This window comes from Pseudophryne corroboree, chromosome 3, assembly GCF_028390025.1.
Source record: "Pseudophryne corroboree isolate aPseCor3 chromosome 3, aPseCor3.hap2, whole genome shotgun sequence".
Lineage (NCBI taxonomy): Eukaryota > Metazoa > Chordata > Amphibia > Anura > Myobatrachidae > Pseudophryne > Pseudophryne corroboree.
The window spans coordinates 167,047,530-167,064,177 of NC_086446.1; the positions used below are offsets into that span (position 1 = coordinate 167,047,530).

The 16,648-nt window shown below is 45.9% G+C and overlaps 1 protein-coding gene across 2 annotated transcripts in view; it reads right to left on the reverse strand.

Annotated features, from left to right (window-relative positions):
- Positions 1 to 16,648, reverse strand: part of SERPING1 (serpin family G member 1) — a 232,059-nt gene that overhangs the window by 76,571 nt on the left and 138,840 nt on the right. Inside the window, exons 7-8 of one of the 2 annotated variants that reach the window (XM_063958570.1) lie at positions 6,803 to 6,879; positions 3,930 to 4,152 (exon numbers count right to left, since the gene is read on the reverse strand). In XM_063958570.1, the coding sequence (XP_063814640.1) occupies positions 3,930 to 4,152; positions 6,803 to 6,879 (300 nt within the window). Of the gene's footprint in view, positions 1 to 3,929; positions 4,153 to 6,736; positions 6,880 to 16,648 lie in introns of both variants that reach the window. The other variant, XM_063958569.1, reaches the window with a different exon arrangement.

The following is a 16,648-nucleotide window of genomic DNA, read 5'->3' on the forward strand; positions in this document are numbered from 1 at the left end:
AACTGAGGTCTGGAGGAGGGGCATAGAGGGAGGAGCCAGTGCACACCCATACTAAAAGTTCTTTATAGTGCCCATGTCTCCTGCGGAGCCAGTCTATACCCAATGGTCCTTACGGAGTCCCCAGCATCCTCTAGGACGTAAGATAAAAATGGGTTGTTGTTCTAAAGAGCTCAGTGACTTCAAGCGCGGTACTGTGATAGGATGCCACCTTTGCAATAAGACAGTTTGTGAAATTTCATCCCTGCTGGATTTTCCACCGTCAACTGTATTAGAAAGTGAAATGTTTAGGAACAGCAGCAATTCAGTCACAAAGTGGAAGACTATGTAAAATCACAGAGCGGGATCAATGACTGCTAAGGCACATGGTGCATAAATCTCGCCAACGCTCTGCTGATTCCATAGCTGAAGAGTTCCGAACGTCCACTGGCATGAATGTGAGTACAAAATGTGTGTGACGGGAACTTAATGGAACCTAATGGAATGGGTTTCCATGGCCGAGCAGCTGCATGCAAGTCTCACATCACTAACTCCAATGCCAAATGTCGGATGGAGTGGTGTAAAGCACACCGACACTGGTCTGTGAAGCAGTGGGAACATGTTCTGTGGAATGACGAATCATGCTTCTTTGTTTGGCAGTCAGATGGGCGAGTCTGGGTTTGGCGCATGCCGGGAGAATGTTACATGCCTGACTGCATTGTGCCAACTGTGAAGTTTGGTGGAGGAGGGATAATGGTATAGGCTGTTTTTCAGGGTTTGCGCTAGGCCCTTATGTCCAGTGAAGGGCATTCTTAATACTTCAGCATACCAAGACATTTTACTAATGCTATGCTTCCAACTTTGTGGCAATAGTTTGGTGAAGGCCCTTTTCTATTCCAACATGACTGTGCCCCAGTGCATAAAGCAAGGACTATAAAAGATATGGTTTGATAAGTTCGGTGTGAAAGAACTTGACTGGCCCACAGAGAGCTGACCACAACCCCATCAGGCAGCTTTGGGATGAACTGGAATGGAGATTGTGAGCCAGGCCTTCTCGTCCAACATTTGTGCCTGACCTCATAACTGAGGAATGGGCACAAATTCCCACAGAAACACTTCAAAATCTTGTGGAAAGCCTTCCAAGAAAAGTGGAAGCTGTTATAAACGCAAAAGGGGGACCAACTCCATATTAATGTACTGTATATGTATTTGAATACAATGTAAATTACTGTCCCTACAGGTGTAATGGTCAGGCGTCCGAATACCTCTGTATATACAGTATACATATCTGTCTATTTATCTCACATATTGAAAGTTAACTTGGCTCTTTGCAGTTTATTTTGATATTTTTACTCTTATTCCCAGATTAAGAAGAAGTTCGTTTTCTAGTATACTAGGATGGAGAATAGCTCATAATAATGGTATTGCTAAGGAGAATTATTGCATAACCCACGACCCTCTTTGGCATAGACAATACTAGTGGCTACGATGCTTATGAACCCACAATGTATAGAACACTGGGTCAGCTAAATCACAGCAAAGTATAATAATCATATAACACAATTTTATTATTCAATTTGCAGTACTCAAAATGTGCATTATGTGATCAAAAAAGCAACTTTGTTATTACTATGCAGTTCAGCAGAGCTTCTCACAACCATATCATATACTGTATGTAATAAGAATAATTTCTATATTTATTGCAACTATTGTACTGCTTGTTTAATGTAGTTTTTACGAAGGATAACAAAAATAAATAAAAAGAATAGCAACGCGATACTGTAGGAGTTGTGTGTTATTAAACAAGATGCATATATGCTTTTATAGGATTTACTCTGTAATATAACATCTTCTGTAACTTCACCATGCCTAGACTGGACAGCTTTATCAGTTACTGACAGTGCAATCGGGAGTATGACATGGGACAATGGGCCTAATTCAGATCTGGGCAATGGGCAACACCATGGGCAAACCATGTGCACTGCAGGGGGGGCAGATATAACATGTGCAGAGAGAGTTAGATTTGGGTGGGGTGTGTTCAAACTGAAGTCTTAATTGCAGTATAAAAATAAAGCAGCCATTATTTACCCTGCACAGAAACAATATAACCCACCCAAATCTAACTCTCTCTGCAAATGTTATATCTGTCCCCCCTGCAGTGCACATGGTTTTGCCCATTTGCTAACAAATTTGCTGCTGCGATCAGATCTGAATTAGGTCCAATGTCAAGTGGGACAAACCCTTTCCCAAATCTTAACAATAAATACATTTAGCAAAAAACCCCCACAAAAACCATGCCGAGTCCCAGACAAGCTTATGTAGAACTACTTAGGGTTGCGGAGAACCTTAGCACTGATACTGTATGTGGAAAACAGAAAGTGCAAGCAGGGAAGAATCAGCACTAATGACACAAGGCTGGGGTGAGGAATACAGTCAGCAACATGAAACAAGTGAGTATACTATAAACCAAAAGTATGTATAAACCAATATATTAGCTATAGAGAAGGAATAATAGAATAAGCTACCAAAGACAAGTTGTTGACATAAGGCCAAAAGTGATATTTCATATTATAAAGGAGATATGTCATAGTATAAAAGTGGTATCTCATAGTATAAAAGGGGTAGTATGAAGGAGGTATGTTTTAGTATAAATCAGGAATTCATATTATAATAATGGTATCTCATAGCATAAAAGAGGTATTTTATATTATAAATGAGACAGCCATTCTCAGCCAACCAGCGGCCTGTTACCACGGTAGCGGCTGCTGATTGGATCTGAGCAGCCAGCTTTCCAAACCAAAACACTGGACTCTGACTCCGCAATCTCCTTGTTTTGGCTCGTTTTCAGATCCAATCCTGGCAGGAAGAACAGAGCTGGTACTCGGATCTCCTCGGAAACCCTAAGTTTGGGCACGTTATCCTAAAATCCGTACCACTCATCTCTAGTTACCAACCCAGCAATATAGAGTGTACCATACTTGTGCATGGGTAAAGAAAACTACAACACATGAGCTGTTGGGTATACTTGGGGACTATGATGGGACTCACACATAATAAGAAATTGCCAAGTGTGTGTGTGGGTGGGAGGGGGGTTCAGAATGAGGTTTATTTATATGTCTTTTGTAAGAACTGTATTACCATAAAATAAAAGGAACCGAAGACCATAGACTTATAAATGACAATTGGCTGATATGTGATTTGCTGCAATAGAAGATGGGACATGATACAAAAAGTCAACATTCTGAAAATGTGTTTTCACTATAGAGTACATTAATGATATACTTTCAGGAAATCATCACGGTCTGAATGTCGACATTCTCAATGTTGACCCAAATGTTCACAGTTGACTTTAGGGTTAGTTTACAAGTCTTTGGAAAAATGCATTGTTAGCATGCAGACTGTTGACATTCTGGCAATGTTGACATTTGATACATTTATGTGCTGACCATGTCAACATTCAGATTGTCGATGTTCAGAACATGTCAACACTCTTATCTGGAACACGCTTGGACAAATGCTTAAACTATTCTGCTAACAATATGTCAGTATAAATCTGCATAAAACCACTGGTGGTCGTCAATGTATATCATTCCTTATCAGGAGATAGAGTTAGACTGCACTTAAGGTTAAGTTTAGGCTGCAATTATTAGGTTAGGGATAGACTGAATTAGGGCTAGGGTTAGGCTTATGTGGAGTTTAAAAGACAATTATCGACATTCCGTTGACTTTCACAATGTCAAGATTGACATGTCGACATTGTAAATGTTGACAGGTCAAATGATCATATACTGAACCTGTCAATATCCTGAAGGTAGACATTCAGACCATGATGCCATTATGTTGTTGACATTCTGAATGCCGACATAACATACCACATCCATCGGTGGCTCTGGTATTCTTTTGTATAGATGCTTCAACACAATTTTTTCACTGTAACGTTAGACTTTACTCACCAACTAAACTTAATACTTCATTAAGGCGAATGTCCGAGTCAAGTTTTAGTTGTGGGAAGTACACAGTTGTTGCTCGTGGATCCATCTGTTCCAGCAGTGTCATCAATTGAGTCATGACCTCCCCATTGAGCTTGCCCTCCATTGTCTTCAAAGAATCTGCTGTATTTGACACAGGCATGAAGATGAGGAGGCTGCAGTTGTCTGACAAAGGGAATCGGGCCACCTGATTGGATAATGTACAAGAGTGCATCAAGGAACACAAGCCCGTGTTATTGTACAATAAGGCATATTGTTGTGTCTCTATACTAGGGTGGTCTTCAGTATGCCGACTGACGGGATCCCGGCGCACAGTATACCGGCGTCGGAAACCCGACAGCCGGCATACCAACACTTATTCTCCCTTGTGGGGGTCCACGACCCCCCTGGAGGGAGAATAAAATAGTGTGGCGCGCCACCGTGTCCATAGCGCGGCGAGCGCAGCGAGCCCGCAAGGGGCTCATTTGCGCTCGCCACACTGTCGGTAAGCCGGTGGTCGGGCTCCCAGCGCCGGTATACCATACTGAACCCTCTATACTATGATGCAGTTTCTGGATCATTTAAAATCCAGGTGGCATTGTTACTGCTGTCTACTGATATATCTTCACCTTAACCTTGATTGAATGGACAATTTTTCTCTTAATATTAAAGTTTGAAGTCTGTAAATTCTTCTAGGGAGCAACCTAGCTTGTGTGCTATAATCCTGAGGTTGCAATGGACTCCTGGTCGGGTATCAGTTATCCAGATACCCGAAAACCAAAATATTCTGAAAATCAGAATATTTCAGCCCTGTAGTGACATCTTGACATGGCAGGCGTCATGACATCACTGGAGTCCGCGTCCAATCACAGACAGGTGGGGGAGTGGCTTTGTACTACTGCCAGGATCCACCGTGGACTAGTGATGAGTGGATTCGGTTTTACTCGGTTCTCAAAACGGCATCTTATCGGCTCACGGATGTCACGTGTTTTGGATAGCCAATAAGATGCCGTTTTGAGAACCGAGAAAAACAGAGTAAAACCGAATCCGCTCATCACTACCGTGGACATATACGGAATGCTCCTGGAAGCGTGTACCAGCCCTGCCTGGATAACCACCAACTGCGGGAGTGCCATGCCGAATGACCTGCCCAGCTAACTGATAGAAGAAAGGTTCCTGTATTGTATGTGCTGATGTGATTGCTGTATTTGAACATATTTACCTGATTGATCATCAAATCTTTGTTAAGCATAATTCCATGCTACTGCTTACTATTATTAATATTTCGGGATGTAGTTATGTGACCGGCGGTCTCACAATACTGACGACTACATCCCGCTCGCTCAAAATCCCATGCTGATAAACAGGGACTATTCCCACTCGTGGGTGTCCACAACACCCGTAGAGGGGGAATAGAACCTGTGGTGAGCCACCAAGCCTGCTTTGTGGCTCCCCCCTCGCTGGCCATCTCACAGCTGGAATCCTACTGTCGGTCACACATACCCAACCCATTATTTCTAATAAGCATATTTAAATACATGTACTGTCTTGTCTGCTTTTTTTTTTTTTTAACTCTGTGTATTCAAAAGAATCCAGTTCAACCCATGAACAACTACTGACCATTCTGTCCAATACTTCTGCTGCTGCTCCTGCAGGCATGACCTGTTCAGCAGATGGGATCACAGGTGGAATGATAGATTGTAATAGTGTGTACTCATGAATCTGCATGCCAGATACATCTCAGCACGTAGAGAAAAGGAAAGACTATCCTAATTCTTACCTTTATTAGTAGTATATACTCAGCAGAAATTGTCTCACAATGGGGGTAATTCCAAGTTGATCGCAGCAGGATTTTTGTTAGCAGTTGGGCAAAACCATGTGCACTGCAGGGGAGGCAGATATAACATGTGCAGAAAGTTAGATTTGGGTGGGTTATTTTGTTTCTGTGCAGGGTAAATACTGGCTGCTTTATTTTTACACTGCAAATCAGATTGCAGATTGAACACACCACACCCAAATCTCTCTCTCTCTGCACATGTTATATCTGCCTCCCCTGCAGTGCACATGGTTTTGCCCAACTGCTAACAAAAATCCTGCAGCGATCAACTTGGAATTACCCCCAATGTTCAGTAAGATGGTAGAAACTGTTTAAATAAAAGAGATACAATCTTTGACAAAACATTTAATTTTAGATCCAACCATCTTTGAAATGGTCAAACATGGTTTGATCTATAGGTGGATGTAAAAGTACATTAGTGGTCATTCCGAGTTGTTCGCTCGTTGCCGATTTTCGCTATATTGCGATTAGTCGCTTACTGCGCATGTGCAAGGTTCGCAGAGCGCATGCGCTTAGTTAGTTTACACAGAAGTTAGGTATTTTACTCACGGCATAACGAGGAATTTTCATCGTTCTGGTGATCGTACTGTGATTGACAGGAAGTGGGTGTTTCTGGGCGGAAACTGGCCGTTTTCTGGGCGTGTGCGAAAAAACGCTGGCGTTTCTGGGAAAAACGCGGGAGTGTCTGAAGAATCGGGGGAGTGTCTGGGCGAACGCTGGGTGTGTTTGTGACGTCAAACCAGGAACGAAACTGACTGAACTGATCGCAATGGCTGAGTAAGTCTGGAGCTACTCAGAAACTGCTAAGAAATTTCTATTCGCAATTGTGCTACTCTTTCGTTTGCAATTCTGCTAAGCTAAGATACACTCCCAGAGGGCGGCGGCTTAGCATGTGCAATGCTGCTAAAAGCAGCTAGCGAGCGAACAACTCGGAATGAGGGCCATTGTTACATACTTGGGCTTCCAAATATGAATCTCTAATGTTTTGCAGGGGATACTTGTGAGCATTCATCATCTTTACAATAACTGGACTTGAGCGTGATGAGTGGAACTTCTCTGTCCTTGTCTGCTTTGGATCGAAACGAGATATCCATTTTCCTGTTCAAAAATATTATGGTAAAACAATTTAATGGCAAGCATATCACATGTTTTCAGATTTAGTTGCATGTCATCAGTGCTATTAGACAAGTAACATATAGTAATGCAAGGTACTCCGGACACCTTCCATTCCTGTTATCCCTGAAAATTCCAGAAAAGGCCTGGCAAGCAGGGGAAATATGGAATATTAGAAGGGACATTGTGCCTATATGATTTCTCATCAGGTCATTAAAGTGACACGAAACAAAAAAAGTAACAGTACCCAGCAATCTTTTTATATATACAGATTATGACGGCAATACTGTAATAAGTTAACAGTTTTTGATTAAGAAAAACATTAAACAATACCATATAGAGTGATACAATGGAGATAGATAAAGTACCAACCACTCAGCTCCTGTCATTTATCAAAAACATGTCATTGCTGTATCCAAACCTACCTGCAGACTTACTCAATGATTATCTTTCAGTCACCTCACCGTCTGTACGGACTGCGGCCCATGCCATCTGCTGCTGTACTCACTGCATTTCATCTACGTGGATCCATTCTAAGTCCAGGCTGACTTCTTACTTGGACTGCGCTCTCAAACATTGCTCTATGGTTCACTCAGGTTAAATGGCATACCTCTTTGATAGTTATTAGTTTCCCAGTACTGTGTATATTGTCTTGGGCTGGCAGAGTAAGGTTCTGGTTGCGGGGCTGGAGTTCATGGTTGGGTTGCGGCACTGGCGTGCGCAGCACATTTTATTAGGGGGTGCACCGTCGGAGGGGTGTGTCTAGTACCGCCTTTTGGGCGTGTTTAGTACCATCTATTGATGGTCAACACATATAAAATATCCATCTTTGTACCAATCCTAGTAAAGCAGATACATTGTCAGATGTTGTGGTGTGCACCAAACAAACACCCCTGATGGCACTCACTGCAATTACACTGCTCCTCCTCAGCCTGGTCTTGCTGCCCCACTCTTTCCCCTGCAAGCTCCTAAGAGGAACGTTGGCTGCATGCTGCTCCTCATCAGTGGTTGGCGTTGGCATAGCATAGAAGGAGAGAGGTGTGTATGTGGCGGGTGTGACGGGTGGGCATGCGAGCAGCATGACGTAATCACATCACACTGTTTTTGTACATGGAGGTGGAGCTGGGAATTTGAAAGCCGGTGTCAGTGGCACCCTTGATTAACCCAGGCGTCCAGTCAGTAATGCATTCCTGACAGGGTGCAGCGCAGAGGGGACAGTAATCAGCCTGCTCGGCGATCGCTGCATCAGGCATGTGAGATCGGGGTGCCAGACATTAGGGGGTGCCTGTGCGCACCAAGCACCCCCCCTGCGCACACCTATGGGTTGCGGTCTGTGCACTCAGGTGCCAAGTACTGTTTTACCCGGTCTGTTACTCTGTTCTGAGTTCCACAGTTGGATTCTAAGGCCAGGCCTGCATCAGAGTAGTAACAGGGATATAGCTTCCTCAAGCTCTTTCCTGTTGTATAAGACTCCCATTCCTGATTGGGATTCTGGTTCCATTTTGCCAGTACTATGCTGCTTTGTGTTCTGGGACCCTTGTTGCTGGAGTGTGTCTCTGGCCTAGTTTGTTTTTATTAACCACCAGGTGAGAGGTCACCTGGTGACCTGCGGTTCCACTTCAGTATCCTTACATATCACCAGTCCATGGTTCCTGTGTGTCATTAGAGTGCTTAATTTCCTGTAGAAACCTATGAGTGCAAGTAACATCAAGCCTCACGGTTTTCTGTATGTTTCAGCTCATACCCAGGGCCCCGAGCTGGATCTAAAGAATTCCAGAACCATGACACACCTACTGTAACATGGCAGTTAGAAGCTGATTGGTTGGTAGATTATATCTCTCCACTTTATCATGCTCCAAGACTTATCACATCTACCCCTTAGTTTTTATCTCACTAATAGTTACTATCTGATTTTTTTCATTTGCGGACAAATGTCTGCACTGTTAATAAGAAAATATCAACTATAGGCGGGAAATTTACTAAGAATAATATTTGGTCCATTTTGCGTTTTTCAGCGATAAAGGCATGATTTTGCAAATCGCAAATTTACTAATGACCAATTTGCATGGAAATTGCATGTCAAACTCAATTTCGTAAATTACCATTGAACAAACTAATACTGGTACCAATGCAAATCGCAAATTTACTAAGAATCATTTTATTGAAATCGATAGAATTCACACAAAATTAGTACCTCAATGCACCAAATCAATGCACTTGCTATTAGTATGTACTGTATGTTAATAAGCCCAAAACCAATTAGGATGCTTATAAAGGCCCACCCAGTCAACTGCAGCACCCTCTTTTGCTCTCAAGAATGGCCTGGCTGAATATGGAGTGATATGCTTACAGGCATTTATTTTATGTGCTCTGCACCAGCTGACTAAAAGGGCCCAGAAGCAAGACATAGAACAGAGGACCCAGCAGATAGGGGTGCCGCAGAGCCTATGTAGGCATTGGTTCTTTAGTGGGCTGTTGAACATCAATGCAGTGTCTGCTGAGGTCATACAGATATTCTGCCTCTATTGCAATAACTTAATGTACCAGTATGACCTCGTCAAAACTCATCTTGAGCCAGACACTACACAGTCACAAGCCTTATCAGGTGTACACAAGCTGCTGGCTGTTCTGCACTTCTTTTCTACTGGGAAGTTTCAGTCAGAGACAGGGAGGCTGGTAGGCATCTTGCAAGCCACCTTCTCCTGATACCTGGGCCAAATCCTTGCCGCACTCAAGCTGGGATGTGTAGTTCAACAATAGCTGAAGTGCCAAAGGTTCTACATCACTGACCTAGGGCATGAGCCCACGTTTATTTAATCAGGCACCAAAGCCATTCCACCAATATGCAGGAGGTTTGTGATGAAAACCGATAAATAATGAGTGTTGTGGTCGGCTATCTTGGCTCATGCCATGATTCCTTTATCCTCAGTCAGTCATCCCTGTGTGCCAAGTTTGAGGCGGCCAAATTCACACCTAAAAAAGTGGTCATGTTAACCTTTAAATACATTGCTTGATTTGCCTTTCAGATAATTTGGGGTATGGATGTTTCTCCTGTCTTCTGACGCCATTGCCACTTGCTGAGCGCAAGTTATGATGCCCATAAGTCCACTAGAACTGTGGTAGAATGTACATTTGGGCCATTAACATCTAAGTTCCACTCTCTTGAGACATTGGGGGTCATTACGAGTTGATCGTAACTGTGCTAAATTTAGCACAGCTACGATCATTCACACTGACATGCGGAGGGACTCCCAGCACAGGGCTAGTCCGCCCCACATGTCAGTGCCGCCCCCCCCCCCCCTTCCTTGCAGAAGTGCAAAGGCATCACACAGCGGAGATGCCTTTGCACTTCAAGAGTAGCTCCCGACCAGTGCAGCTTTAGCATGCTGGCCAGAAGCTACTCGTCGCTCCCAGGCCCACAGTGGCTGCGTATGACGTCATGCAGCTGCCGCGGCCTGCCCCCCCAACGGTCCCCCTAAACAGCGGCTTAACGCCGCCGTCCAGCCCTTTCCTGCCCAGCGACCACCTCTGCCTTAGGGAATAGCAAGCCTGGTAGCAATTGCAGGAGACAAGTGTTAAAGTTCTCAGTGCAGTTAGAAATAACACTGGCAGCTTGCAGGCTGATGAACAGGTGTAGATGACGAGATGCACCTGGAGGAGAGTCTCTACTTCAGAGGGCTGGAGCACACTGTAGCTGGTTAAGGTGTGAAGCTTGATCTCAAGTACAAGGGTTGCTGGTGCTTGTGGTTCCACGGTAGTATAGGATCAAACTGGAAGGCAAAGCAGGTAAATGGAGGAACTGGAGAACGGAGCCAGAGACACAGGTCATAGGAGTGACACGAAGTCCAGGACAAGGACTGACTCACCCTGCTGCTCCTGATATACCCCCCGGTCTGTAGGTATTGGTGGGAAGTGAATGAGGAGGTGCGACCAAGCTCCGGATTGGCCGATGCGGCAGTCTGATGGAAACTGTCATGGCAGCGCCCATGCGCGGCCCGGCGGGAACGCGGCGTGCATGCACGCCCGCTGACAACAGGAGTGCTCCTAGGCCCAAGATGACGTCCGGCGACAAGGCGACCAGTGACAGCGAGACGTAGAGACCCCAGACGGGGACCGCACCGACGGACAGATGCAGCTGTGGTAAGTCGATTCCTGACAGTACCCCCTCCTTTACGGGTGGGCACCGAACACCCACGTGGATTGGAAGGATGAGTTCTGTGGAAAACATGGACCAACCTTGGAGCATGAACATCTGTAGCATTTTCCCAACTCCTCTCCTCAGGACCATAACCGGACCAGTCAATGAGATATTGCAGACGACCGTACCGGCAACGGGAATCCAGAATCTTCTCTATTTCGAACTCAATGCCCCGTTGGGTTCGTACTTTGGGGCCAACTGGGAGAGCTCTTTGGAACCGATTCAGGATCAAGGGTCTAAGGAGAGAGACATGAAAGGCATTAGGTATTCGCAAGTAAGGAGGCAATCTGAGCTTGTACGCTACAGGACTGATGACTTTGTCAATGGAAAAAGGACCAATGAAGCGTGGTGCAAACTTCATCGATGGCACTCTGAGACGAAGGTTCCGGGTGGAAAGCTAAACCCTATCATTGGGTTTTAGGCTGGGAACTGCACGCCTTTTGCGTTCGGCAAAGAACTTGTATCGACTTAAGGCCTTTTTAAGGGAAACATGAATTTTCCTCCAAGTAGCTGAAAACTGACTTAGAACAGAAGTGGCTGCAGGAACATCGATGTTTGGTAGATCTTGGAAATCTGGGACACGAGGATGTTGCCCATATACAGCGAAGAACGGGGTGGTCTCCGTGGCAGTATGATAGCGAAAGTTATGAGCAAATTCAGCCCACGAGAGCAGGTCTACCCAGTCATCTTGGGAAGAGGAAACGTAAAGTCTCAAGAAGGTCTCCAGTTCTTGATTCACCCTTTCCGTCTGTCCATTTGTCTGAGGGTGGTAGGCTGACGAAAATTTAAGCTTAACTTGTAGGGCAGAACAGAGGGCTCTCCAAAACCTCGCTACAAACTGAACTCCACGGTCAGATATGATTTCAGTAGGCAGTCCATGTAAGCGAAAAATCTCCCGTAGGAAGACTTGAGCAAGTTTTGGAGCAGAAGGAAGACCTTGGAGTGGAACAAAATGGGCCATTTTGGTAAACCTGTCGACAACTACCCAGATGATATTGAATCCTTGAGAGGAGGGTAGATCGGAGATGAAGTCTATGGACAGGTGAGACCAGGGACGGCTGGGTACGGATAATGGTTGTAACTGACCTGCCGGACACTGTCTGGGAGTCTTATGCTGGGCCTACTTGGGGCAGGATGCCACGAAGTCCTTGATGTCGACCTTCATTTTCGGCCACCAGTAAGTTTCAGACAGGAACTTGAAAGTCTTTAGGATACCAGGATGCCCTGTGAACTTGGACTGATGAGCCCAAGACAGCAATTTAGAACGAAGCTCAGGGGAAACAAAAATCTTGCCAGGAGGCGGAACAGGAGTAACTTGAGACGAGGCAAACACAACTGGATTCAAAATAGAATGCGGAACTGGATCGGAAATCTCCTCTTCGGATCCCATAGAACGAGACAGAGCATCAGCTTTGGTATTCTGAGAACCTGGACGGAAATTAAGCTTAAAGTTGAAACGAGAGAAGAACATTGCCCACCGGGCCTGGCGAGGATTAAGACACTGGGCTGCCTTTAGGTAGAGGAGGTTCTTGTGATCCATGTAGATGTTAAATGGGAACTTTGCTCCTTCCAGGAGATACCTCTACTCCTCAAGAGCCAGCTTGATCGCCAGTAATTCTTGGTCACCGATGGAGTAATTAGCTTCCGCAGGAAGGAATTTGCGAGAGAAGAACCCACAAGGGTGAATCTTTCCATCAACCCCCACTTGGGAGAGAACAGCTCCGACTCCCACTGTAGAAGCATCTACCTCCAACTCGAATGGCTTGTTAACATCTGGTTGTGACAGAACTGGGGCGGTCATAAAAGCCTGCTTGATTTTCTGAAACGCAGCCAAGGCATCTTCTGACCAGTTGGAATGATCTGCCCCTTTTCGAGTTAAGCTGGTAATAGGAGCAATGAGAGTTGAGAATCCTCTGATGAACTTCCTATAATAATTAGCGAACCCCAGGAATCGCTGAATGGACTTGAGAGTACTCGGAATAGACCAATTGGCAATAGCTTCCAATTTTGTCGGGTCCATCTGGAGATCCGATCCAGAAATTACATACCCTAGGAAGGGTATGGAGGAAACTTCGAAGGTACATTTAGACAACTTGCCGTAGAGACGGTTCTCACGAAGACGTCGGAGGACCTCACGAACTTGTAGGCGATGCGAGGAGAGATCTTGAGAGAAGATGAGGATATCATCCAGATAGACTACAAGATATTTATACAGAACATCACGGAAAATTTAGTTAACAAAGTGCTGGAACACTGCTGGGGCATTACTCAACCCGAATGGCATTACTAGGTACTCGTAATGACCATCCCGAGTATTAAAGGCCGTTTTCCATTCATCACCACTTCGAATCCTGATGAGATTGTAGGCACTGCGGAGATCTAACTTAGTGAAAATGCGGGCTCCCTTGACTCTGTCAAATAATTCAGTGATGAGCGGTAGTGGATAGCTGTTTTTGACGGTAATATCGTTGAGCCCCTGGTAATCGATGCATGGACGTAATCCTCCATCTTTTTTTTTAATAAAGAAAAAACCCGCTCCGGCGGGCAAAGATGAAGGGCGGATGAATCCTTTCTGTAGATTCTCCCTGATGTATTCACTCATTGCCTCGGTTTCAGGTACAGATAACGGATAAGTACGTCCTCTAGGTGGCTTCTTGCCAGGGATGAGATCGATGGGACAATCCCACTCTCTATGGGGCGGCAGAACATCGGCGGCCTTTTCGCTGAAGACGTCAGAGAAATCTTGGTAGGCCACAGGAAGACTTGACTGAATTTTAACTTCTGAAGACCTCACAGGACGAACTTGGGCTAGGCAGGACTGATGGCAGTGTGAACCCCAAGTAGTCAGTTGTAACGTGGACCAGTCAATCTGCGGATTATGTAGCTGGAGCCAGGGCATACCCAAAACGATCTCCTGGGTTGCCTGAGGGATGACTAGGAACTCAATTAATTCAGAATGCAGGAACCCAACTCCCAGCACCACTGGCTTGGTTTGATGAGAGATGTAACCCTTGGAAATTCGGCTACCATCCACTGCAGTGATATAGGCTGGATATGTGAGTTCGCAGACAGGCAGACGGAACTTATCAACTGCAGCTTGAGTAATGAAGTTTCCAGCAGCTCCACAGTCCACTAACGCGGTTACAGACTGGAGTCCAGCCCTAGTCTCTAAAGTCACAGGAAGGATAAGGTCTTGGTTTGAAGGAGCTTGTCTAGAAGATCCCAACTTGACTCCTCCTTTACAAGTCAGGATATGGCGTTTCCCGAACGCATTGTACAAGAATTAATTTGGTGACCTGTAGCCGCACAATAAAGACACAGTCTCTCTCGAAGTCTTCTTAACCGCTCCTCAGGGGTTAAGCGGGACCTATTAATTTGCATAGGCTCGTCAGAAGGTGGAGGCTGAAATTGTGTCGGAGGTACCATTCTCGGCTTGCGAGGCTCACTACGAGCACGCTCACTGTTGCGTTCGCGAATGCGAGAGTCCAACTTGATACACAAAGAAATTAACTCTGATAATTGCTCAGGAATGTCACGGGTGGCTAGTTCATCTTTAATCCGATCAGAGAGTCCATGCCAGAAGGCTGCTACCAGGGCTTGGTTATTCCATTGAATCTCTGCGGCTAACGTCTGGAACTGGATGACGTATTGACCCATGCTACGGGTACCTTGACGGAGTTGGATAAGATCTGCAGAAGCTGATGTTGCGCGACCTGGTTCATCAAAAATGCGTCTAAAGGTTGACACAAATTCGGTATAGTTATTCATAAGAGGGTCAGCACGTTCCCACAGAGGAGACACCCAACTCAAAGCTGATCCAGAGAGCAGTGATATAATGTAGGCAACCTTGGATCTTGGCGTGGGGAAATTGTGTGATAACAACTCAAACTGGATTTCACATTGATTAAGAAACCCGCGACATATCTTGGGGCTGCCATCATATTTGCTGGGCACGGGCAGGTGCAAGCGTGACACTGGAGTTGATGCAGCCGGTGAAGGAGAACCCGTTGCACTTGCAGGCGCAGGGATGACTGGAACTGAAGAAACGAGAGCACTGGGCAGAGATTGTTGTAGTGTATCGAGACGGGAGGACATTCCTTGCAGGAACTGGAACATCTGCTGCTGCGCAGCCTCTTGACCATCCAAGCGGGAGACCAGATTTTGTAAGGCCCCTGACCCCCACATTCTGACCACCATCCGAGTCCATCGGTCCTGGACTTACTGTCAGGTTCTGTTTAGTTTGTGTTCCCGGAGGTGGCGCTAGTGGGTCAGTGGAGGTAGGATGGAAGAAGTGAGGAGGCCGGATTGGATTCCTGCGCATGTGCGCAATGTTGTTTATTAAACAGTAGGCTTAAACAATATGGCAGCAGGAATACTTGATAATAACAGTAACAAATGCAATTGTGAATATGCAGCGTGGAAGCTGAGAGTCTATGGCAAAGTCTGTATGGTAAGTTCAATCGATCAGGGGATCGATGTGTCGGTATGGGAACCGATAGTTGTTAGGCCGTGGAGCCAGCAGAGATGATGGTGGGAATAGCAAGCCTGGTAGCATTTGCAGGAAACAAGTGTTAAAGTTCTCAGTGCAGTTAGAAATAACACTGGCAGCTTGCAGGCTGATGAACAGGTGTAGATGACGAGATGCACCTGGAGGAGAGTCTCTACTGCAGAGGGCTGGAGCACACTGTAGCTGGTAAAGGTGTGAAGCTTAATCTCAAGTACAAGGGTTGCTGGTGCTTGTGGTTCCACGGTAGTATAGGATCAAACTGGAAGGCAAAGCAGGTAAACGGAGGAACTGGAGAACGGAGCCAGAGACACAGGTCATAGGAGTGACACGAAGTCCAGGACAAGGGCTGACTCACCCTGCTGCTCCTGATATACCCCCCGTTCTGTAGGTATTGGTGGGAAGTGAATGAGGAGGTGCGGCCAAGCTCCGGATTGGCCGATGCGGCAGTCTGATGGAAACTGTCATGGCGGCGCCCATGCCGCGGCCCGGCGGGAACCTGGCAACAGGAGTGCTCCTAGGCCCAAGATGACGTCCGGCGACAAGGCGACCAGTGACAGCGAGACGTAGAGACCCCGGACGGGGACCGCACCGACGGACAGATGCAGCTGTGGTAAGTCGATTCCTGACAGAGTGGAAGCGGAGAAAACACGTACACCCGCTGAAACACCCACGGTGTCACTAGGGCGTCCACTTCTATTGCTTGAGGGTCTCTCGACCTGGAACAATATCTCTGAAGTTTCTTGTTGAGGCGAGACGCCATCGTGTCTATTTGAGGAATTCCCCAAAGAGTTGTCACCTCTGCAAAGACCTCTTGATGAAGACCCCACTCTCCTGGATGGAGATCGTGTCTGCTGAGGAAGTCTGCTTCCCAGTTGTCCACTCCTGGAATGAAGATCGCTGACAGAGCGCTTGTATGCCTTTCTGCCCAACGGAGAACCTTTGTGGCCTCTGCCATAGCCGCTCTGCTCCTTGTTCCGCGCTGGCGGTTTATGTACGCTACTGCTGTTATGTTGTCCGACTGAATCAAGACGGACTGATTGCAAAGATGT